Source organism: Pezoporus occidentalis, unplaced genomic scaffold (assembly GCF_034315485.1).
Source record: "Pezoporus occidentalis ecotype Australia unplaced genomic scaffold, CSIRO_AGI_Poc_V1 ctg44, whole genome shotgun sequence".
Classification (NCBI taxonomy): domain Eukaryota; kingdom Metazoa; phylum Chordata; class Aves; order Psittaciformes; family Psittacidae; genus Pezoporus; species Pezoporus occidentalis.
The window spans coordinates 3,503,394-3,528,403 of record NW_026915769.1 but is presented as its reverse complement, the minus strand read 5'-3'; the positions used below and the strand labels follow the sequence as shown (position 1 = coordinate 3,528,403).

Genomic DNA, 25,010 nt, shown 5'->3' with positions numbered 1-25,010 from the left:
TTGGTTGTTGGTTTTGTTGTTTGTTTGGTTTTTTAGGACTCTGGAAGCATCGCTGATTCAGCAGAGACCCCTCTATATAAAAGCAAAGGAAAACACTTCCTACCAAATCAAGAAAGTAGAAATGTCAAAACAATTGCTAAGGGACAAGGAGAAATCCTGTGATAAGGAAAAGCAGAACATAAAAGAACTAGAGACAGAATTAAATGATATTGAGAAGGCATGGAGAGCATTTGAGAAGAAAGCTGAAGAAATATTGCAGAGAGCAGCAGATACTGAGCTAGGAGAAAGTCAGGTGAATTGGGAAACCAAAAAGTGCTGTTTACTAGTGAAGCTCAAAAATCTCTACTTAAGACAGAGAAACTGTTGTTTGACCAGTAACCTGTAATTTCTAATGATCCTTTTGTTGTTAAGCTCAAACAAAAAGAAAATTACAACTTTTATTTAGGGACTGTTTCATCAGCAGAAGAGAAATGATGATGCAGCCTGTTAGGGGAGTGGGCTGTCCCCTTCTGGGGGCTGAAGTCAGATCTCACAGAAGTTCCAAATCTGGAACACTTCTGGGAAGTAAATCTAAGATGCATAGATATTTAGAAATTCACCATTGTGAGATTGCAAATGATAAGCACCTCTCCTAGGGTGCGAAGAATGTCTGCTAAACAATGTGAGAAGATACCATATTGTATGAATAGTGAAGTAGTGAATTCTTGGTGAACTGGAAGTTGAGAAGGGTTTGATGGAAATTTCAGAAGGGTTGTACGCGGGAGCTGTCATCTGTATATTTGGGTTGTAGCTACATGTGGTTATCCATGGTTAGGTTGTTTGGTCTGGTTTGTTTTCCCCTTCTTCAGAGTAATATTTGATGTAATATTTGAGTAATGGCTTGTCATCTGGGGTACAGAAATACGCCTTCAATTAGGGAAAAAGAAGACACTGAAATTGTAAACAAGACTTTGTAGTGTGTGTAGCATCTACTGTGGGTTAGAATCTGGAAGTGAGCTATTTTAAGTTACTTTAGAAGAAAAGGACCGCATCACTTTGCAGTACATTCATGTTTGAAAAAGCTATTTTTGCAACCATGTGGCCAGAAACACTTTTAAAACTAAGTGCTAGCTTTTCTCCACTGCCTCTTCCTTAAGATTGTTTCTGATCAATCAAGGGAGAACCCAGCAGGGTTGTTTTAGTTTGTTAGTCTTCTCACTTTGAACTTTAGAGACATTTGGTCATCTAGAAATATCTTTGCAGTATTGTTTAAACTATTTATAGTTACCTTAAAAGAAAAAAGTATATATACAGATAGATACAACATGAAAATTGGTATTTATAATACCAAACAGCAAATTTGCACTGATTTTGGGCTGTGCAGAAACTTAGTGTTAGTCTTAAGATTTACTGTGAAGTACTGTAAAATACAAACTTCCCTGAAAAATAAGTCAGTAGAAGCCTAAAACAAGACTGTAGGCAAGAACTATTAAGTGCAAGTTTTGTATTGAATCTCTCATAAAGTATAACTTTTTATAGCACAATTAGTAGATAGGTTTTCTGGAGAATTGGGTGGTTTTCATACTCTTAATTATGATAAAGGAGGCAATTATTAATTGAGAGTATAACTGAACTTGAACCTTCCCACTTTCAGTGGAATGAATTTATTTGTTTATTCTGTTTGTCCAGTTGGAGCGTTACAAAGAGCTAAAGGAAATAGTAAGAAAGAAAGTAGCTACTCTAAACCAGCAGCTAGAAAAGCTTCGTTGGGAGCAAAAAGCAGATGAAGAAAGGCTGAAACTTAATTGGAGGAAGAAAAAAGAAGTTGAGGTATTTGCATCAAGCTAAAATTATGTGTTAAGGAGAAGAATGTTTCTCTACCTTTCCCTCTGGTATAAATGTCTGTATAAATGCTTTGTCATGAACACATCCTCAGTGAAGGAGTTACATTGCAAATGTTAGTTTAGTTTTCATGTTGCAACAGGCTTAGCAAAATGGCTTCTAAATTTGTTCTCAGAATGGCTGTGTGAGTCTGCACTGAGGATTTTGTTTTGAAAGCTTTGCCTCTAATCTGATATAGTTATGCAGAATATATGCTTGACTCTAATCAGTTCCTGGTTTTGTAAGTATATTTTTTGAGACGCTCTGCCACTGTTGGACCTCTGTATGATACTCACACCATTTAGATGCGTATTTTGATCACAGCTACCTTTTTGATGGAAATGTTTTAAGGTCAGTTGTGCATACAAGTGTGTTGTACTTGGAAAAACCTCCTTCTTGTCCACTCCTCTGTTGCCCTTCAGAGGCAGGGTTTTTGGTGTGAACACATATCATTGCTGTCATTTTGTCTCTGATTTCTTTTATCATTGCAGATCCACACGTGACAATAAAATACCTACATTTTTGACTGTGACTTGGTCACCATGCCTGAAGTTTTCTTAGAAAAAAATTATTTCCCAACTCATAGTTCAACTTTGCATGGGGCTTCTGATAGAAGTAGAAAGGATAGAAACTCAGTTGATAATCTGCCTTTTGCTGAAAAGGATAGAAACTCAGTTGATAATCTGCCTTTTGCTGAAAACTCTGCCATATTCAGTGTTCTGGGGGTTCTTTCTTCCCCCTCTCCCCCACCTTTTTTTTTTTTTCCCCTCCAGACTGTGCTAACTTTGCAGTTTTGTCATCTACTAAGGAGTCAGAGAGGAACATGTTTAATTGTAGAGTCAAGGTTTAGAGGAGTCTCTTTATGTTGAGAAAATTTACAAATCCATCAGATGAGACTTTCTAATTTCTGAGAGTTTCTAACACCTCATTCTTGTAGATATAAACTTGTTTGTATGGAAAAGTCTATATTTTACTGTGTATCTGTGAGGATGTAAAGTCATTCTTGCCATGATATCTAAGTTAATGATTGTACATCCTTTTTATCTTGATAAAATTCTACTTTTTGAAGTACTACTTAGCAGGAAAACCTGATTAGTATCTAGAAGTGAAATAAACTCTATTGCTTGTGTGTCTAAAACTTGGCAAATCCCTGTTGAGAAGGAAACAAGGAATAATTGAGAGTTCATAAAATGCATGCCTGACCATTCAGACTTGACATTAATTATCTGTACTACTGGCAGTTGGTGATCGCTCTTCACAATGCAGTATGTGTGACCACATCTAACATGCTCAGTCCGACTGTGGGCTCCCCAGTACAGGAAGGATAATGATCTGGATTGAGTCTGGCAGAGAGCCCCCAAGCTGGCTGGGGCTGGAGCACCTGGCTTATAAATAGAGGCTGAGAGAACTGGTTCTGTTTCACCTGGAGAAGAAAAGGTGAAAGGGAGACCTTATTACTGTCTGCAGCTACTTAATGGGAGGGTATGAATAAGAGAGTGTCACGCTCTTACTAGAGTGGTACCTATAGTGATAAGATGGGGGACAACAGGCACAGCTTAGAATTCTGAATAGCTATACGGTAAACTATTTCATATTGAGGGCAGTCAAACATTGAAGTGGGTACACAAAGAGGCTATGGACTCTCCAAATGTTACAAGGATTTCAGAATTAAGGCTTATTAAAATGTGTAGGTAACTATTTTTTTTTCTTTTACATGCTTTAGTTAATGTCTTTTTATTCAATTTGAGTAACTGAGAATACTTGTTTCACTCTTAGTTTTTTAGTACAGTGCTGTTGTATCAGGTTGGAACCTCTACGTCAAATTTTTAATGTGTCCTTAGGAAGAAGCTTCTGTTAATCTTGTGCCAAGAAAAGTACCTTTCTTTTTTTAACACCTGTAATTTACTAACAGTATGTTTAAAGTTGTTTTATTTGATTCTGTTTTATTTGATTCTTTGTGCTGAAGAGACTTTCTCTGAACTGTAGCCAAACATGAAAAATCCAACGACATTGAGAAAATAATTATTCATGGTGCAATATGGCATTTACTGTTGAAAAGAGGTGTTACTGCTTCAGCATGAAATACGAACAAGTGAGGAAAAAAAACTGTCTCAGTATTTGTTCTGAGTTCACAGTTTTGCCTTGCTGTAAAACTGTCATTTTCCTCTGGTTTGTTTTTAACACATCTGTTTGTGATTGCATAGGAAAACATAAACCAGACTGTGGAACAGGTAGAAGAGCATAAAAAACGGATAGAGAAGTTGGAAGAATATGCCAAGATATGCACGTATGTTTAAAAAATGAAAAGCTAATTGGAATTCTGGCATATTACATATTCTCAGATTGACATAACAGGTTTCTTATTATTTCTTAATTCTTTTCTGTGCTTTAAAATTTTAATCCAAATGAGAATTCATCATAGTTCTGATTAATATTTCAGTTACTTTTCCTGTTAAAATAAAGCAGGAGGTCTGATGCCTTATCCATATTTTGTTTGAAACTAGTTTTATAATTGCTTCAAATTTCTTGTAGGTGTGTAAATTGCATCACTGTGGGGCTATTTGTTTACAAATTTTGAGTAAGAGGGCAGAGTAATACTGCAGTGGTGCTGCTCTGGAAAGCATTAATATTTATGTTGCATATTAGCAGCTCAGGTCTCCGTTCCTGGGTCTTGTCTTTGACTTGATTTTTACTGTCTGAGCAACCTGGTGACTTTTGATGGTAGCCTGTGTTTTGTGCAGGAGGTCAGAGTAGATGATCTGGAGAGATTATTTATTTTTTTTTCCCCCAGCCAATCTTTTTCTGTGCATCTGGAATGTGTGCTTTGGCTTAATGCTGTCTGTGTACTGAACAGAGTTCTGTCATGGACTCAGAGCAGCAGACCCACTGTGATTGGTGTGATGTAAAAATTATTTTAATTAAGTACTTGTAGTAGAGTGCAGTAAAGTCTTAGTGATTTTGGCAAGTGTGTAAGGTGAGTAATAATTTTGCATGAGAATTCTCAATCCTTCTAGTTTTTCCAATACCAGACCTTTTATTGATGCAGGGTAAAATGATACGGTTGTATATTACACAGGCAAAACCTCTCACTTGAACTCAATTTTGAAACCTTAAAAATAGCTTATACTTCAGAATGCAACTTGTATAAGTAACTTCATACAGATACTTCAGGTTTTTAATGATTTTTGTAGTTTGTGACCATAGAATGCCTTTACTTTCATAACGTAAAAGCTTGTATAAATGAAATAGTAAATTGTTTTCCTTTTTTTGCTTCCTTTTGAAGTGAATCATTAGCAGAAAAAAAGCAGCAAGAGGAAGTACTAACTAAGGAAATCGAAAATGCAACAATACGAATGGCTGAAGTGAATGAAGAATTGAATAAAATAGTTGGTGAGCTGCAGAATGCCAGAATGGATTACCATGAAGGAAGGCGTCAGCAAATGAGAGCAGAGATCCTGGAAAGTCTCAAAAGACTATATCCGGATTCTGTGGTAATTGAATGGCCTCATTTAAAGCCTTATTTTAGAAGCAAGATTTGAGAGTTCTACTTTAGACTGAATAAGCAGCTAGAGTAAATGAGACTGTCTTGAATATTCTTTTAAACTTTATGCTTGTTAGGTGTACTTGGTGAAATAGTATTGCTGAAAGAATAGCACCATAAACTGTCATTATTTTTCACAATTACCAGAATATATTACTGATTTCATCAAAGAATAATTTTGATCTCTTGTGTGATTTTTGTGCCATTTGTTTCCTTTTTCTTTCTGGTTTTATATTCTTCTGTCTTCACATATATTTTTGACTGACTTATTTTGAACAAATGAATGGGAGGGTTATCTGAGAGACCATTTATTCTATAAGGAATGCTTCTTCCAAAGGACAATGTTGTGTAGGTGCATGAAATTTTTATTTTACCAAATGGTCTGTCTTTGCTTATCAGTTACCATATTTTACTTAAATTAGTCCTTAGTAATGCCATAAAGTGTTCTGTGTATTGATTTTGTGAATCGTGAGCAGACACTGATTGTGAGGCATATTTATACCTTTTTATTGACACTTAAAAAAGTATTTCCTCCAATGTAGGCAGCGATCCTAAATAAGAATTTTTTAATGAATCAATTGAATAGTTGGTCTCTGAGTATGTCAGTATAATCAATCCTTTCTGATATATGTAGTTGAGCTGTACAAGCTGGGAAGGTCCCCCCTCTTCTCGTTTTAAAGGTTACATATTTGCTTCCTAGTGCTGCCATAAGAACATAAATGAAAATGAAAGAGAATATTCTGAACACCAGCTCTCCTTTAAGCCAGCAAGGTGTCAGCAGTCTGATCCAGTTCTTTACAGAGCTGAAAAGCAAATCCTTAACCTCTTGAAAAAACAACAGGATCAGACACCAGGTTCTGAGGTTTTACAAAAGACCAAGGAGTGAAGAACAACAAAACTTTTCAGCTGTTCTTCAGAACCTTTTAATCCATGTTAATGAGATGTTAAAAAAAATTATGATTTTGATATGTGTCTTTTTGCTCGCTTTTTGTATTGTACCCTATTTGAAAAGAGCTGGATCAGACTGGTAATACCTTGCTGGCTTAAAGGACAGCTGGTATTTAGGATGTTTTCTTATTTTTCCTTCAGGAGCTGCAAATTTAAAAGTACTTACAGATATGATGGCTTCTAATATGTAAAAAATAGATGAGTAAAATTGGTTATATAATCTATCTGATTAGAGAAAGTCTAAACAATACTTGCTTCAATTACCCTTGTTCCTGCAATAGTTCTCCCAACACCAGCATATAAAGTGATGATGTCTTCTGAGCTGCTCCTTAGGCTCAGGTTTACAGAACTAAATACTCAGGCAGAACTGGAGGAAATCTTGGTGTCTGTCTTCTGGATTTCATTGGTGAAAAATGGCATACTGCTTTAAAATACCTAGATTTTATGTCCATCTTAAAGCTTCCGTTCTGATAAAATAATCTTGTAATGGTTGGTGAACGATCCAGGTACTGAAACAGCCGTGCAGTTCTGGGATTCCACATGTATGAGTGACGTGCATTTTCATGGATTTTTCTGATGAACAAAGTGACTTTTATAGCGGATTACTTTTTTTTACAATTTAATTTTCAGAATGGCATTCCTACATTGGTAGTTTTAATTGTAAGGTTGTGATTGTTACAGATTCAGTTGGGCTGTCAGCCCATCTACTTGGGTGTTTCTATCTGCAGCTCAGGCAGATGTTTTCATGTAAATATGGCATTCCAGCTGGATTTAAATGCCTGTGTCTGAAAGTATATAGATCCTCTGTATAGTTTTGAATGTCTTAAAAATCAAATTTATATGTTAAAATGTTCGGAATATACCTTTAATTATTCAGGGAAAGTTCAACTATACCTATAATTACAGAAATGGAACAAAACACCTTCAGTGAGAGCATGTATAGCAAAGAACCAAGTCGTTCTATCTGTGGTGGTGGTATATCAATATATGGCAAAACAGGTTTGATGCTTTGGACTATGCAGTAAAAGAAAAGCAATTCTTATTCTTTTCATGCTACTAAAGAAAGAAGATGCTTTTTTGGGTTAAAACTGGAACAGTGTCTCTGTTGCTACCATTTTCCAGCTAATAGTTCTATTTATTTAAGACCTTATTGTCATTCAAAGATCTTAGTGTCTGTTAGATACTTCTCTTCCTCTCCAGAAAAGAAACTTGGCCGACTTCGCTGTTGTCACTGTCATGCTTTTGTGTGCTAAGTCGAGTAAAACATTGAGGTGCGTAACGTTAATCTTGAGGAAAAAAGTTAAAACCCTCCCTTCAGATTTGAAGGCATACTTTGCAGTTTGGATAGATGACTACTACAATTTTTCTGATGTGCAGCTATTGTAGGAGAGTGCAGCTCGTAGATATGTGACATTTTCCTCTTAATACTTCAGCATCTTGCATGCAGAAATATTATTTGATATCTAAAGTAACATACTAATATTTCTTTGTATTTTTATCTTCAGTTTGGAAGACTGATCGACCTGTGTCATCCTATTCATAAAAAGTACCAGCTTGCTGTTACCAAGGTATTTGGCAAATATATGACTGCTATTGTTGTTGCCACTGAAAAAACAGCAAAAGATTGCATTCGCTTCCTAAAACAAGAACGAGCTGAACCTGAAACTTTTCTTGCTCTGGATTACCTCGATGTAAGTACTTTTTTTTAATTTTTTTTTTTCTTCTGTCATGAGCAAGTTAATACACTTGTAAATCTTTATCTTGGCTCATTTAAGCATAACTAAAATAGTCTTAACTGTTAGGGGAAAGCACTTAGGAGGTGAACTTCATGAGGTTTCTGTTGACCCATTTCTCCGGCCTACTGAGGTCCCTCTGGGTGGCTGCATGAGCCCCTAGTGTGTCAGCTATTCCCTCTATTTTTTTGCCATCAGCAAACTTGCCCAAATGTGGTTCTCCATCATCATTCAGATAGTAAAGATGTTAAACAGGATTGGTCCTAGTTCTGATGTGGCAAGTTACTGGCCTCCAACTGGACTTTATGCCACCAATTACCACCCTGTGGATCTGTCTGTCCAAGCCAGTTTTCAGTCCACCACACTGTTTGTCAGCCAGTCCATATTCCATCAGCTTCCCTATGACGATCATGCAGGAGACGGTGCTGGAAGACTTCCTGAAGTTTAGGTAGACAGTATCTGCTGCTCTCCCCTCATCTGCCAGGCCAGTCATTTCATAGAAGGCCATCAGGTTGGTCACACATAACCAACTTGGTGAATCCATGCTGAATAGTCCTCCAAGACTTTTGTTATGTTCCTGGGAATGGTTTCTAGGGTTAGATGCTCTATCATCTTCCCAGGGATCACGGTAAGACTGACTATCCTGTAGTCCCTTGGGTCCTCTTTCTTGCCCCTTTTTGAACACAGAAGTGACACTTAATTTTTCCGCTCCTTAGGCACCTATTTCACTTGCTATGATCATTCAAAGACTGTTGAGTAGCCATGCAACTGAGAAATACTAATATGTTTCTTTAGATACCAGATATGACACTGCTTCTAACTGCCTGTAGGCCTCATCCACTCTACTCATTCCAAGCACAAATAACAGGCTGGGCAGGGACTGGATTGAGAAGAAGGACTTGGGGGTGTTGGCCAACAAAAAACATCAGCTTGCAGTGTGTGCTTGCAGCCCAGAAACCAACTTTCTGTCGGGCTGCAGGAAGAGGAGTGTGGCCAGCAGATCGAGGGAGGTGATTCTACACCTCACTTCTGAGACCCCACCTGCAGTCCTGTGTCCAGCTATGGGTACCTTAACATAAGAAGGATGTGGAGCTGTTGGAGAGAGTCCAGAGGAGGGCCACAAAGATGACCTGAATGCTTTAGCACCTCTCCTGTGAAGACAGGCTGAAAGAGTTGGGCTTACTCAGCCTGGAGAAGAGAAGGCTCTGGGGAGACCTTAGAACAGCTTTCAGTGCCTAAAGGAGGCCTAGAAGAAATCTGGAGAGGGACTTTTTGCAAGGGCATGTAGCGACAGGACAAAGGGGAGTGGCTTTAAACTGACAGAGGGGAGATTTGCATTACCTATTAAGGAAAAGATTCTTCGCTCTGAGGGTGGTGAGACACTGGCACAGGTTGCCCCATCCCTGGCAGTGTTCAGAGCCAGGCTGAATGGGGTGTTGAGCAGCCTGGTCAAATGGAAGGTTATAACATTGTTATAGTTGTCTATCTAAACATTGCTTACTTGCTTTACAGGTTAAACCAATCAACGAAAAGTTAAGAGAGATAAAAGGAGCTAAAATGATGGTGGATGTTGTACAAACTCCATTTGCTCCACTGAAAAAAGTGATTCAGTTTGTGAGTGGGAATGGCTTGGTCTGTGAAACAGTTAAAGAAGCAAAACAAATAGCATTTGATGGACCAGTGAGGTTGAAAGTAAGAAGCTGAATTTTGTTTCATATGTTTTTCACTGCAGTTATGTATTTGATGCCATTTAAATAATTCTTCTATAAACATCCCACAAAGTATTGCAGAATTATACTATGCTGTCTAGTCTATTCCCACATAAATAAGCCACCCCCCAGATATTTCACATGGTTATGTTTTCCTCTGTATGATAGTAGGTTTTAGTGATTTCCTGGGAAAAGGAGGCAAATTAGATAGTGTCCAAGTACGTTTCTTGGTATGGTCCTCGGGGTGAAAAGGAGGAGAAGGAGGAGTAATTCTGTTCTTTAAACTGTCTGATTTAACAATACAAACAATCTTACTAGCTTTTTTATGAAGGAACTCTTTCAAAAATTATTTAAAATCTTTGACAGAATGTATTAGTTGTAAATGCAGACTGTGTTGTGTGGGCTGAAGCTTCTCTGATTTTTCCTGCACTTCTTTCTTCTTACGCTTATCACTGTTGCTGTAGATAGTCTGTAGAAACCTTTTATGCACTTGGTAAACCTTTTAAAATCTTCATTACAACAGTCTTAAGTCAAAGGTGACTGTGAAATCATTTTTACTTGGAATCAAGTCACAAAACCACCTATGTTCTTTACTAAAATTTCTCCTTTCTGTTTACAGATGAGCTGCTTTCCTCTACTCCATTATCACATTGCTTTTTTTACTCTACTAAGCCAGACATAGCCTTCGAAGTTGTCACTGTATACACAAATGTCTCATATTAATTTCCTAAATAAAATGAAGTTATACCATTTAATTTCCTTTTCTGATTAGTAGCAGTAACACCAAAATGTGACTAGTGCCAAGAAACAATGGATTTTTTTTGTAGCTTCATGTATCTCATGTTAGCAGGTTTGGAACAGGAAAGAATGTTGGAGTCCCACTAAAATGTGGTTGATGCTTGCTTAACCACCCTATCTGGGGCACTAGTTCATGTCATGTTTTGGCTGCTTTGTATTCAGATGTATTTGATTTTAATTTTATTTTTCTTTTGTCTTCCAGACAGTGGCTCTTGACGGAACTTTATTCTTGAAGTCTGGAGTGATTTCTGGAGGATCAAGTGATTTAAGATTTAAAGCTAGATGTTGGGATGATAAAGAAATTAATACAATGAAAGAAAGAAGAGATAGCTTGATTAATGAGCTAAAGGTAGGTCTCTTAAAAAGCACTTAACTGCAAAAAGCATAAAGGATTTAAATCATTTAATTCAGCTATGGGAAGATGATTTTCTAAAAGGTAATTTTCAAAACTTCCAGAAGATGCAGACAGGACGTAATAGTTGTTTATCCTCTTCTAGTTAATAATAATCAACTGGGGGTCTCTGTTATTTCCTAGTGGGTTGGTTCATGTATGACAGAGGTGGAGAGCCAGGACAACACTGAGAAAAGTTTCAAGGAAAAAAAGCTGTTGTTCAGAGTACCTGAAAACTTTTAGTGAAGAAGATGCTAGATGCTGTCAATGTAAAAATATTTGCACAAACCAAAACCTGTCAGTGTAACATGATTTATCATACTTGAGGTATTTTGGAAGAGGGATAGAGCAAGAATTCAGGAATTTGTAAATGTTTGCTTTCTTCTGAGAAATAAATCTGTTACAAAATTGGTATCTAATATTACAAATGTTCTCAGCATTTGCCTTGAATGGGGCCTATGTCAGTGAGGCTAGCTTTATGTAGTGCATAAGTCTGAAAAAGAGTAATTTCCAAATAAGTCATGGTTTGTTTCAAATGCTTTTTCTCATGTTGTAATATTTTTCTAGGACTTAATGAAGATCAAACGTAAGGAGGCTGACTTGAAGCAGTTGTATGCTCAATGCCATGGAACACAGACACGACTTAAATACTCACAGAGTGAATTAGAGCTTATTAAAAAGAAACATCTCGCTAATCTCTACACGGTATGGTACTAAGCCTTTATAATTTTTGTGTTTAATAGTTGCATTTTTTTGCCTAAGCTGTAATTACTAGTGAAATAAAAGGAATTAGAAAAAGCTACTTAAGGAAGTAGTATTCAAGTTCTACATACAGCAGTTATGACTGAGGAATTAATAAAATACAAAAAACCTCCACCAAGATTACAAAGTAATTTACGTGAGGCTTGTTCTCTTTTAGGTTTTAAATTTGAATTTCTGGTAAGATTGGTTTATCATTTAGTCTGTAAGTCAAAACACACTTTAAATGATACTTGGGTAACTTGTTTTTCTGCTCATGAAAACTGTAATGGTTGCATGCAGATTGGCAATAATAGTGGGTAAGTGGCATTGTAGAAGAAAGTATTCAGTGTTTTTAATCAGAAAAATACAGTTATTCTGGAACAGAACCTTCTCTTATTTTCCAGAAGGTTGACCATCCTATTAAGAAAAATTACCATCTTTTTCCTTTCTTTTTATCTAGGAGAAATCAAAACTGGAAAGTGAACTGGTAAATATTGAGTCTCAGCATGATATGCTGAAGGAAGCAGTAGCACAAAGAAAAGAAAAAATAGAAGAATTTCAGAAAAAAATTGATGAGGTAATGCTTCCTGTCCTAGTCATGACAGCTTATGCTGTTGTACTGCAGAAGCTTCCTTCTGTTACTGCTGACTTTTAGAAAGTGAGCAACTTTTAACTTTGTAAACAAGATGTATATGTAAAATTTGTGACTTTCTTAGCTTGATGTGCAGTGTTTGCAGCTCTGTTTCCCACCCCCCTGCCTTGCTGTCCCTTGCCCAACCAGAGTAGCAGCAAACACCAGGGTAGTGAGAGATCTCATTGGCAGCTCAAACTGAGACAAGTATCACCATCCCTGGAGGTGTTCACAGACTGCAAATGAGGCCTTTAGTGCCATGGGTTAGTGGTGGCCTTGGCAGTGCTGGGGAGTGGTTGGACTTGGTGATCTTGAAGGTCTTTTCCAACCTGGTTGATTCTGTGATTCTGTGAAAAGGGTTATAAGTTACTCCAACAATCTTCCTACATTCTTTGCCTTTCTTATCAAGGTAACTGTGAACAGAGGTGCAGTTGGATCTTCGTATGTATGTATCAAAGCTTTGCAAATCAGTTTCCTTAAAATCAAAATTCTGTGACTGTTACGTGCCAAACACAAACCACCCAAATCATGTACTTCTTGAATATTAGATTATTAAATTAAGCTTTATATATATATATGCTTAATGTATAAACTATAATTTCATTTCATTTGACATAGGAGAAAATTTTTGAGTTTCAAGAAGTTTGGTTGGTTTTCCCCCACCTTCTCCTGGTCTGCTAATAAATATGATTTACACTTCTTACTGTTGAGCAGGCACAGTCCATTGTAGTTTGCAGCTTTAAGCTCTAAGTTCAAGCTTCAGCTGTAGATTAAATCCCAGCAAATTACTCTCTAGGTTTTGGGGTAAATTTTGATACCAGTTTATTCTTTCTCAGGCTCCTAACAACCAAATTCTTTGTAAGAAACTGTAGTCACAGGACCTCTCCTTTTTGTGGAGAGATATTTACGCAGCATGATTGCTTGACTGAACTGTAATTTTCCTTTGGTGTGAAGTCTTCCTGGCGGATGTGGATCTGTGACAGCATGTATGTACACTAAACTCTGTAAGCACCCAGAAGAGTTGCAGATCTCTCAGTAATCAGTGCATCCACCAGTTAGACAGTCCTTGCATATGTGACTGTCCTCCTGAAAAGCATTCTCACTGCAGTCATGGCAGGTCCCATTCAGTGTCTTAATGGAAATCCTCTATTGATCTCTTTTAATTGGAAGATCCATCAGGTCTGCAACCCACATGCAAAATAGATCAGGCATGCTCATGCCATTAGGAAGAGAGCTCTGTGTCAGCTTTCTAGAGCTGAGAACGGTTCTCGGCACTGCTAGAGCGCTTTGTTCTGAATTCTATGGATGTCATGTCTAGATGATGACCTGTTATGCCAGTGTATACTAGAAAAGTAGATAAAGAGCAGCACAGAGTGAGGATTCCTTTCTTGAGAAGTAGCCAATATCTGTGCTTTATTTTCTGTGCACTCTTACTATTCTGAGAGAGTGGTATGCATGATGATTGTAAAGAAATTCCTTATTTCATTGGGTTTTGGGTTTTTGTTTGAGGAGGAAGAAGTTTTGAGGAAGGAGGGGTGTTTTGGGGCTTTTTTGGGTGTTGGGGGTTTGGGGTTTGGTTTTTCTTGGCTTTTTTTTTGGTTTTTTTTTTTGGGTTTTCTTTTTTGATTGTCGTTGTTGTTTGTGGTTTTGGGGTTTGTTTTGTTTTGAAGATTGTTGTATGCTTGTTTGATACCTGGTTAAACCTGCCTGCATATCAAAACAATATAAATAATACTTAGGTTTTGACCTATGAAGTTAACCCAATGGACTGAACAAAATTTTAAGTTGTCTTTCAAATGCTGTAGGCTGTTGCTGTTTCTTTGTTCAGTCTTGCCGTATACACTGTACCTACTCTTTAACTGCTGAAGTCTTTCATTAAAATTTTAAGATTGGTTTTGGCTGAAGCTTTTGTTAGTATTTGCTGTATAATTAAGAAATAAGAGATTCCGTAGCAGGTCTTTTGCTGTGGCTTTGCTATAAATGGAACATAGTAATTAACATTTATGAATCACTTGAAAGGACTGGAGCAAAGAACCGAGCTACACTGGGAAACCTGATGTATCTGATTAGTGTCCTGTATACCATTCAGCTTTCTCTTCCTCATTGGACGGAGAACAACAGACAGAAACAGTAAACTGAAGTGATTGTCTAGATGTTTGACTGGTTGCAGGATAGCATGAAAAATTTTTGCTCCATTTCTTTTTGTTTGAAGGTTGAAGATTCTGTTTTCCGGGAATTCTGTGAAGAAATTGGTATAGAAAATATTCGTGTGTATGAACAAGAACATGTGAGACAACAAGAGGAGATTGATAAGAAAAGGTGGTATCTGTAACTGAAATGTTAAAAAGTTATTTGTATTAGATTGGGCACACCGGCAAATTCCCTCCATCACAGGAAATACCACAAAAACCTAAAAGATTGTAAAAGGTTGTATTAGCACTGCAAGGATTAGTGAGCAGTAGCACTGCAATGGTTTGGGTTTATCTGACAGTTAAAGTCAGTGATAGTTTGCAACAACCTGGAAAGGTAACATTTGCTATTTTGGTAACCCTGTTGTAGGAAAATAAAGCAAAAAGTATTTTAATAAAATCCACATAGAAAAATGGCATAGAAAAGGATGGTGTTGAGGCTCACTTGTATATTAAAAAGCTTAAAGGAGAGCTGGGTGTGAGATGAAGTGATTTGGTAGAAGAATATACTATTAAGGAAATTAGGATATTTTCTCACAGGCAACCTCAACTGGTGTTCCCCTCTGACAGGCATATGTCACAGGCCAACAAATTTAAAGAATGAGAACGTTAAAATGAACTATTTCTTTGTACTACAGGTGTCATTTGTAGGAAATACGCCTTTTCAACATGACTAGTATAATGGGTAGTACTGAACTCCATTTTCTTTTCAGCTATCTCTTCAGCTGCTAAGAGATTCACTGACTGGTTTTCAGAAAGTAGTCCGAACATGTGTTTGGTTAGGGCTGCAGTGAGGTAGTAATGCAGTACGTTTAGTTCCAGTTAAAGCACCTGCTGGCTGAAGTGATTTGGTCATTTACTTATGTTTGCAAGAACTGAAGTCTGGTGAAGTGTATGAAGCTAGTAATAGAACAGTGAAAAGAGGAAAATTTTGCATGGCCTTGTCTTAGACAGAGTGCTTTGGGTTGGAAGGGACCTTCAAGTTCATCTAGTTTCAACCTGTCTGCCGTGGGCAGGGACAACTTCCTTTAGAGTAAGTTGCTCAAAGCCCCATTCAGCCAGGGATAGGGCAGCCACAGCTTTTCTGGGCAACCTGTGCCAGTGCCTCACCACTCTCACAGTGAAGAATTTTTTCCTAATGTCTAATCTAAGTCTACCCTCTTTCAGTTTAAAACTATTCTTCTTGTTCTATCACTACATGCCCTTATGCTATGCTGCATTGGCCTTGCTGCTGCCCTGCCTTGCCAACATTAGACCTGTAAGCCTCTGCTATGGTGTTGCCTTCTTGTCCAGGTTTAAAGAGCCTGGAGCTGGTGTTGGGCCAGCCCTTTTGCTCGAACAGCAGATGCAGCACCAGTAGTTAATCATTTGGTAAGCTCAGAGGCAGACAGTAACAGCTGAGAGGAGACCTTTCTGTAAATAGCTGCTTCCTTCAGTCCTTTCTCATAGCAAGACATGAAGAAGTTTCTGCTGTTGTACCCCTATAAGCAAATACAGATCTCCATTGAGAGATAACAAGCAAGGCTCAACATGGCCTGAAAAACTCTGGTCTCATGCTTCTTAATTGCCATCTATTAACTTGAGATAGTTTTTTTCCAATACTCAGATAAACATACATGCCAGCTGACCAGGAAGCTTGCAGTGGCTGAACAGGGAGCACAGGCATTGGGTAAATACGCAGCATCAGTGTAGCTTTTGCCCAGTTCATATCTACATTATTTACAGGTATATCATTCATGCTGAGATACTTGAACTTTTAGTGTCACTTTCCATATTAAACGTGGCCACACTGTATGTTGTATTTTTTTTTAAACTGTTACCACTGTATTTTTGTAGCTTTCAGTATATCCACAGGATGTGGTGTAGTGGAATCAATGATGCAGATGCATGCAAATTTTTGTGTTCATATAGAAGATATAAAAATGCTATCTAAATAGTCAAAATGAAAATCTGTCTTATAATAACTTTAAATAGACTTAGTTGTCAGCCTGTTTTGAAATAATGTACTTTGACTAGACTGGAATTTGAAAATCAGAAGACACGACTAAATATTCAGCTGGAATATAATCGTGATCATCTACAAAAGTTAACAAACACTGTCAGCAAGTTGAGGGAGACTGTTCATAAAGATGAAGCCGAGATTACCAGGCTACAGAAGGTAACTGTAACAGACATCTCTCTACCTGGAACTGAGGAAAGAGTGCATTGAATTAATAATCTTGAATAAACATAGTTAATGCTATTGAGTAATTTTTCTAAGGTTTAATTTAGTACTGACTTTGTAAATTTAGAAAAAATGCAGTTGCATATTGTCATTTTAACCTTGGATTACCTGTCATATTAGGGGACTTACAAATTACTAGTATGTAGTGTTATCCTGTGCTTAGTTTATATGAAAACATACCATATGACTAGCAGCAGTGGCTGAGATTCTTTAGAAGATTCTAGGAGTAATAGTAAACAAGTCCAGTGCTTTGCATCTTTTAAGGTACTTCACAGCCTTTATAGATGTGAAGTACTTCACAGCCTTAATAGACTTAAAATAAATCTGTGAAAACTAATTTAGATTTTTAGTTAAAGTAATTTGTATGGATTCCTCCTTATAGCGTTCTTTACTTGTAAGTAATTTTTTGTTATGTTGATGTTGCTTGTGGTGCACTGGAAAGTGAGGGAGAAAAGATAAGTAATAGTGCTTTCATAAAGAACAAAAGTGAAATGTGAAACTCCCCCAAAGTGGGCAAAAAAACCCACATGCATCATTTGAACGCTGTATTTTTTAACATTAGAAGATACGTATTTCTGATACTGAGGAAAAACAATAGACCTTTAGTCATGTACAGAAACATGTCTGACTTCATGCCTGTGTGCATAATTCTTCTGAAATATGACTTTGAACAAATTCAGATGGTTTTGTCCTGGAGAAGGATTATTGGTATTAAATTCTGAAGGTACTTCGGATACTGCAAGAGCAGTGAAGTCTTGTTTAGATTGCCATAATACTAGCCTCTTAGCTAGTCTCATAGTCTCTAGGACCATGTCTTCATGCATGTGGCATTAGATTTACCATAGTCTAGCACCTAATTTCTAGCTATTTAGCAATTTGCGTTATATAGGGGAAGACCCTTCTAGAGTACCTCCAGAGATTGTTTTCTTCAGGTTGCCTCGTGATTTCTCTTTAATGAACAATACTTTTTAAACGATTTCAGATTTCAGGTTACCTTAGGTGTTGCTGAATACTTTGTAAATGTATGGCAGGTGGGATCCTTCTTGCAGGGATAAGGGACTAAGAAAAAAGGAGTAGCCTACAGATTTCAGGATCCGTGCTTTGTTTGATGGCTGCATAGTTTACTCTAGTACAGCCACAAATCCGGAGCTGGCTGTCCCTGTGTATGCAAAACATCTGGATATTCCTATGTATAAGACGGGCAGTTTTCCCAGACCTTTCAGATTTTGTGTTGTAACACATTTGAATGTATTTTAACAGGTTTGAACTTTAACTCTTTCTTTCTGTATAATCAAAGCTCCGTATCAAGATTTTTGGTGAAAGGTTAAAATTGTAAATATTTCTATGCAGGATGAGGAAAAGCTTCTAAAAAAAGTGAATGAAATTGTGGAGGAGTGGCAACAGTTTAAGGATAGATTAAGTGCTCATAAATCCGAGGTTACAAAAGCCCAAAATGAAGTTGAAGAGTTCAGAAAGACATTATTAACTCTTAATAGGTAATTGCTAATTCTGCTCCTAGGAAAATGATAAATGTAATATTTAGAAGAGTTGTAGTGATCAGATGTTTTAATTTCTCTTGTTCTGTTTTCTTATGAAAGATTAATTAGAGACATGGTAATTTGCATTTACAGTATGCATTAGTTAAAGAGAGTTTCCAATTCAGCATTTGGTTCCCAAAAGTGTTGTGAATGAGATTATTTAATGAGAACCATTCCATAAACTGTATAGAAGAACATTATTATCTACCTCATGGTAGGTCTTGTTGTGATTTCTGATAAATACGTAGTGACTTCCAATAAGTAGCTTACAACTTGGGGGGGGGGGGGCATATTAAGTTTACTGGTAGTTTCATATTTTTCTTTGAGTAGTACGATTGGTTCAGTTATTGAGAAATTATCTTTTTTTTTTGGTCCAATTTCAGCATTCTCATTTTCTCCAGGCCTTTCAAGTGTTGGATACCTTAAACTAATACTAATTTTAGGTCACTGTTTTGTCCTTCCTGTTTTTCTAAACCAAGTGCTTTATTATTGATGTGTTTCATGTCTCTTAATCAGGAGCCTGTGTTTAAAGACAGACATGTTGGCACAGTATGGCTAGGGAAACTTCTGGAATTTTACACAAGCTTTCAGATTATGTGCCTAGTAATTTTATAGTGTGTAATTTTTACAAAATAAGGCAGTTGTGTCTCTGCCTTACTTAGCAACTTGATGCTATCAAAGGTATTCATTGCAAAGAGTCATGTATTTCAAACAGGGTAATGATAAAAGATACTTGATTAAATTTCCAAAGGGTCAAATTTCCATGCATATTCTGCAGAGCTGAACAAAAGAGAGTTAATTTGCAATTAGGAAGGGTGGATATTTGAACATGCTGTAGTGAGAACTTGGCAATATGCTGAAACTAAGTCTGTGCTTGCAATAGTGAAAGCTAATACAGAACAGCAGAGTGTTAACTTTGCCTGCTGGAATAGCTTGTGGTTCCAAGGTGTCTCTTGAGTGATTTTGGAGAATGAAGGGATTGGAGGAAGTTAAGTACAGTTTTCCTTTATGTTTGATGGGATTATAGAGGAAACTCGGTAACTGTTTCTCATGCTGTATGGCTGTGGATGTTAGTGGCTTCTGCTCTTTAATTGTTCTGTATCTTTTGTCTGTGTAGAGAAGCTACAAAATTACAAAAAGAAGCTACAACTATAGAAACTGCTCTGGAAGAGAAAAGATTGAGACGACATAATATGCTTCTCGAATGCAAGGTGCAGGACTTGAAAATAAAGTTCCTATCTGGATTACTGGATGACATCAGTGAAGTTGAGGTACATAAAATGTTTATAAAAGATGTATATCATGGACGAGCAATTATTCAGTCTTGAATTTAGAGATACTTAGTTTTTCCTTACAGGCCTGTTTATCTTGGACAGTAATATTATTTTCAAGGATTTTTTTTTATTTATTTTTGTAGACAGAAATATCGTTGCAAGTATTTTTTACTTTTGCTTGAAATGTGTTCCTGTGAAATATGTAAAATTGCTGTGGTAAAAGAAAATCAGTATGAAGGAGTATTTGAGATAAATACTTCATTTACTAAATGTAAAGGGACACACAGGGGTCACTTCAGAAATGTAAATAAATATGGTGTGTACATGAATTGGCATAATCTTTGGTTAATCATCCATAATATAAATGCTGTCTAAAATTGTCCTTTTGTCTTCAGTAGATACAAATATTCACAGCAACTGGGGGTAGGCTTAAATAGAAATGCTCTGCCATCAAGGGATTGACCCTCATTATTTTTCTCAGTCTTCCCGCTTTTTCCAGCATATCTTCTATGAGAGGAAGTTAAACTTTCGCCATTGTTTCAAAATAAAATAGCTAGGGGTTTTGAAGGACTTGTAGCTAGCCTGTGAATTTGAAAGGAGTCTTGCTGATACCACTCCTTAGAAAAGTAGCTTTTCTGGAGGATAGGTGTGAATGAGTGGGTCAGAAGACAAAATGAATGCAGAGATGGGCAGTCTCTGAAGGGAAAGGACTGCCAATCATCAGAGTATGTAGACAGCTGAGCTCTTGATGTTAATCAGTAAGGAAGAGATGAAACTGAGGAGATGGGCAGTAGGAATAACAGCTTAGATTCCTAATGAATATCCCTGAGAAAACCACTGAGATCTGGTTCTGAGAAAGAGTCTTGGTGGGGAAAGGGACTGACTACAACAGGCAGCACGTGTTCCATTCAGCGGAAAGCAGTTGCTTGAAATCCAGGTGTACAGTGTCCAGGAGATATTCTGCTTATGCTGTACAGAATTGATGCTACTCATTGCTTCTAAAGCCAACTCAGACTTGACTTACACATTTCAGAGGCTTTACTTAAAGGGGCTTGAATTATCATGGAAATGGAAACCTTTCCAATCAGAAGATTTAAAGTATGCACATTGTTATAAATGTATTATAAATAAATTACTGCTGCATTCCTCTAAGCTTCAGACTGAAATAAATTAGCAGATGTTTTCATCTTCATTTCAAAGGTATGGTTTTTAATTAGACTCTGCTGTTAATTCAATTTTGGCTAGGGGAGGAGCTATGGAGTAAGTTTACCTCATACTATGTTACCACTGTCTCTTTGTTTTATATCCTTTTAATGTATTGCTTTAATGGTTTAAAATTATATTTATTATATATATATTATTATATTAAAATTAAATTTATATTTGTCATATTTATCAACTGGAATGTCCTTCCTATTTATAGCTGGGACCTGAAACAGAAGACACTCAGACTACATCCAGTATCTATGAAAGGGAAGAGGCAATTCAGATCGACTACAGCAGCCTAGCAGAAGACCTGAAGGTAGTCTCTTTGTTTGAAGTTATTAGAGATTAAGTTTTTATTTAAAATACTTTATTTGTTGAAATTATTTATTCTTCAACCTAGTCTCTAAATCACTGTTACTAAAACCACTGTTAAGCTTAAGTGCCTGTGTATTTGCATTTTGCTTTTGCAATCATACATAGTACTAACTGTATGGGATTTCTGGATAGATCAATTTCCCATATAACTAAATTTAATTTAAAGCTTTTCTAAACCATAAAAAATAGAATGATAAAAAGTAAATATAACTGATTTTTTTTTCTTCCTCCTTCTGCATTAAGTTGCAAGACTCTATTTGTGTCAGAGGCTGGTTACAGAGCAAGGGAAGAATCTGTTACCACTGGAACTTGTTTGAAGACAGATTTGCAATGAATTAATCAAGACGTTTTCTTCACAAATAAAGTAGTGAAGCCAGCTAATCCTCCTCCTGTGTTATATTTTAACCTAGACTTCTAGGCTGAAGGGAATTTGTGTCTGTTTCTAAAGGTCTTTGTGGAACAATACTTAAGACCTTGTAAATTTATTCTGAGAACTAAGGCTCAGAGTGGAGTTTCATGCTTATTGTGTTTTTTAGTTAAAGCTATTGAGTGGGAGGGGGAATTCTTCCAGAAACCATGGGTGCTTGCTGTGTATGTTGAAACTTCTTGGAGTAAAAGCAGATTTTACTGCTTTGGTGTTTTTACTTTTTTCCATTAGGACCTAGAAACTGATAAAGATATACAGGATCATCTGAACCAGATGCAACAAGAAATAAAATCTAAAGAGAGTACTTTAATGAAGACAGCTGCTCCAAACCTGAGAGCAGTAGAGAAATTACAGATAGCTCGGGACAAGTTCCAAGAATCAATATATGGTAATGCTGAGTCTTTCTTATTAACCCATGAGAGTTTTTACTCTAACTGAAATTCCTCTTTCCGGGGTTGGTCCTGCTGCCTTTGCTTCTTTCAGGTAGTAAGATACCTTTTATGCTCAAGTGTTCATCCTCAGTTGTCATTATACGTAAACTGTTTATTAACATACTCTTAACACTGCAGTAGTTTATTGAAATACGGTTTGAATGATTGGAAAGGTATTTTGTTTGCTAAATGACATAAAATATTTTTACTTATTTTCTAAATAGTACTCACTTTAATCATAAAATTATTATTTTTTTTTCTTAAATCATTGAAGGAACACATACATGTTGTCCAGAAGTCAGATATGAGCATTGCTGCAGTTACTGTTTCCCTAAAAGAGCACTGCAGACATTACATATTAAGAAAACCAAGGAGTTCTAAAGCTGCAAAAAGCAAATGCTGGTGCTGCTTAAGGGTGCCCAGCTTACAGAAGGAATTGGGAGAAGAATTTTATTCATTGCTCCAGACATAAAGCAGATTTAATACATCCCAGCTGTTCAGTTTTTGGGGCCTCCATTTGAAATCTAGAAGGAAATTCAGAATGTTGGTATATTCCTTGTATCTGCATTAGAATCTTTTTCTTCAATAAGTATTTTCCTTGATGCTTATTATGGTACACAACATATATTCCTTCTGTGTATTTGCTCAGAGGCTTACTGTGGAGTAATTTCAGTCATCCTTTTTCATAGCTTTTGAGACCAGCAGGAAGGAAGCTAGAACATGCAAGCAAGAATTTGAACAAGTGAAAAGAAGGAGATACGAGCTGTTCAGCCGGTGCTTCGAGCATGCCTCTGTAGCTATCGACCAGATCTACAAGAAACTTTGTAGGAACAGTAGTGCTCAGGTGTGTCATGGGCTTGGCTTCAAAGCCGACTTGATGTTTTGCTATCTAGAATAAGAGAATTAGCAACACTTTTGGTTTCCAGTGACATTTTCAGTCCTGAAGAAGAAAATTACCCAAATACAGACTTAGAATTTTAGGGTCAGAGAAGTAATAGCTGCATTTGCAGCTCCTTATACCCTACTTAAATAGTTAAAAAAGATAAAGCATTCACAACTTTTTAATCTTTGGAACTGTTCCAGTATTACTGCTGGAAATAAAGAGGAAACTCCCAAATGTTTTGGTTACATCAAATCATGTAGGTGGTTGAATGTTTAAAAACTCAGGCTTGAGCTCTTTTCTGTCTTAAACGAGATTTTGTGTTCTCCTGTCAAAGTCAGATACTCAATGAACATCTTAAGTATCTTTAAGTATATCCTTTCTGCATGTAGGTTGGACAGGATAATAAAGCATTTCCTTCTTCTTGATTACTGGGCACATACCTTCTCCCCTGGACTGAACACCAGTCAGATCTTGACTTTGCATGACTCTGAAACAATGAGTATTTTCCAGATGCATTGCCAAAAATAATTAGTTGGGTGCTTGCTTTCTGAGGTTTGGGATGCTGTGCCTTGAGTTGAGCCATAGTGGCAACGTGGTCAAGAGATTATCCTGTGATTAGCTGGGAAGCTAAAACTGCCTACTAGATACAAACATAGCACCTGAAGGAAGCTGATCTGATTGAGCTGGGAGAGAAGTGATTGCTCTGTATGCTCTGGTTAGATAAAGAAAGGATTAGCTCTGAGTTTTGCCATCAGAGGAGGTGGCCTAGGTTGCAGCTTGAACAGATGCTTTTTAAGGAACCTTAACAACTATTAACAGGAAATTGCCTTTAATATTTCTTAATATATTAATAACATTTATTAATAATGATTTACTGTCCAGTCTACAAAAGAGAAGCTTTGATCAATTAATTTAACTTCCAGAGATTCTGGACTTAGAGCATTCATGCACTGAATATATTGCTCAGTAGAATTTATTTCATCAGCACATTGTGTGCTAGGCATAATTCAAAAGAAACTACAGCCTGAGAAAGTGCTCATAGACAGATTCAGTCCTGGGTTCGACACCAGTTCTCTTCCATTCCGCTTCTGTGAAGAGAGAAATGTCTTTCATATCTTGATGAGCAAAAATATATGTACCCTAGTAAGCTATAAAATGATTTTTTGCTAGTAGTGTCCATACATCTGAAAACTTCCATTGCATAGATAGATGCAGTGGCACAGAACTGGGAGATGTGTTGCAAAATATTTGACATGCTTACAGTCTGAAAAGCAGTGTTATTTCAATGATAGGCATTCTCTCAGCAGAGAAAGAGGGGAATATAAGTGTACATCAAACAAAACAAAGATCCTGCAAGCACTGTATCTTGCTTCCACCACTTTTTACCACAGAAATTGTTTCAAATTGAAGTATGTGTAGTGGTGTGGGGTTTTTTTGTTTGTTTTTCTTCCACTGTAAATATGAGAAGAGTCATTTGAAATGAGTGTCTCTTACGGAAATTTTATCTGTATCCGCTTGTGCAGAAGGGAAGAGACTGAATTATTCTCGTTTCTTCTGTTAAATGGGAAACATAAACCATGTAACAACAGACTTATCCATCATTCTTTTTAATGGTTTCATAAAAATGGCCATTCCTTTAAGATAATGCTTTTAGTTTTTGAACCTGGGAACAAGGATACAAAGAGGAGAGAAAGCCTACCTATATTAAAATCTTTCTCCACCTCAAAGGAAGATTTTGTAAAACTAATTTTCACAAAAAAAAAGTGTAATTTTGGAAGTAGATTTACTTCCAAACAAAAAAGAAAACTCTTTTGGAAGTCTAAATTTTTAGTAATTAAAAAATTAAAGCATTTATATGAAAGGTAGTAAAATTGAGCTTATTTAGTGGTTGAGAGTTTGTAAATAACAGATACATGGAATTGCTCCCAAGGTGGTCTTGTTAATCAGCCTCCTGGCTCATGGTTCATTGAAAAAGGCATATTCACTGGGGAATTTTATAATGCTGCTCTCCAGTATAGATGAACAGGGGTTTCCTACTGTAGTACTGGTAGTTCCAACACTACCTCAATCAGTATTTAAACCTAAAAAATACCCATCTTGATAATTGTATA

General features: G+C 36.7%; 1 protein-coding gene across 2 annotated transcripts in view; it reads left to right on the top strand.

Moving 5' to 3' along the window:
- Positions 1–25,010, top strand: part of SMC1B (structural maintenance of chromosomes 1B) — a 34,190-nt gene that overhangs the window by 4,954 nt on the left and 4,226 nt on the right. For both annotated transcript variants that reach the window (XM_062634930.1, XM_062634929.1), the window contains exons 6-21: positions 37–292; positions 1,669–1,809; positions 4,065–4,147; positions 5,144–5,351; positions 7,855–8,040; positions 9,595–9,774; positions 10,792–10,938; positions 11,548–11,685; positions 12,182–12,298; positions 14,565–14,671; positions 16,558–16,699; positions 18,116–18,261; positions 19,421–19,574; positions 21,001–21,099; positions 21,817–21,973; positions 22,706–22,860. In XM_062634930.1, the coding sequence (XP_062490914.1) occupies positions 37–292; positions 1,669–1,809; positions 4,065–4,147; positions 5,144–5,351; positions 7,855–8,040; positions 9,595–9,774; positions 10,792–10,938; positions 11,548–11,685; positions 12,182–12,298; positions 14,565–14,671; positions 16,558–16,699; positions 18,116–18,261; positions 19,421–19,574; positions 21,001–21,099; positions 21,817–21,973; positions 22,706–22,860 (2,416 nt within the window). The remainder of the gene's footprint in view (positions 1–36; positions 293–1,668; positions 1,810–4,064; positions 4,148–5,143; positions 5,352–7,854; positions 8,041–9,594; positions 9,775–10,791; positions 10,939–11,547; positions 11,686–12,181; positions 12,299–14,564; positions 14,672–16,557; positions 16,700–18,115; positions 18,262–19,420; positions 19,575–21,000; positions 21,100–21,816; positions 21,974–22,705; positions 22,861–25,010) is intronic.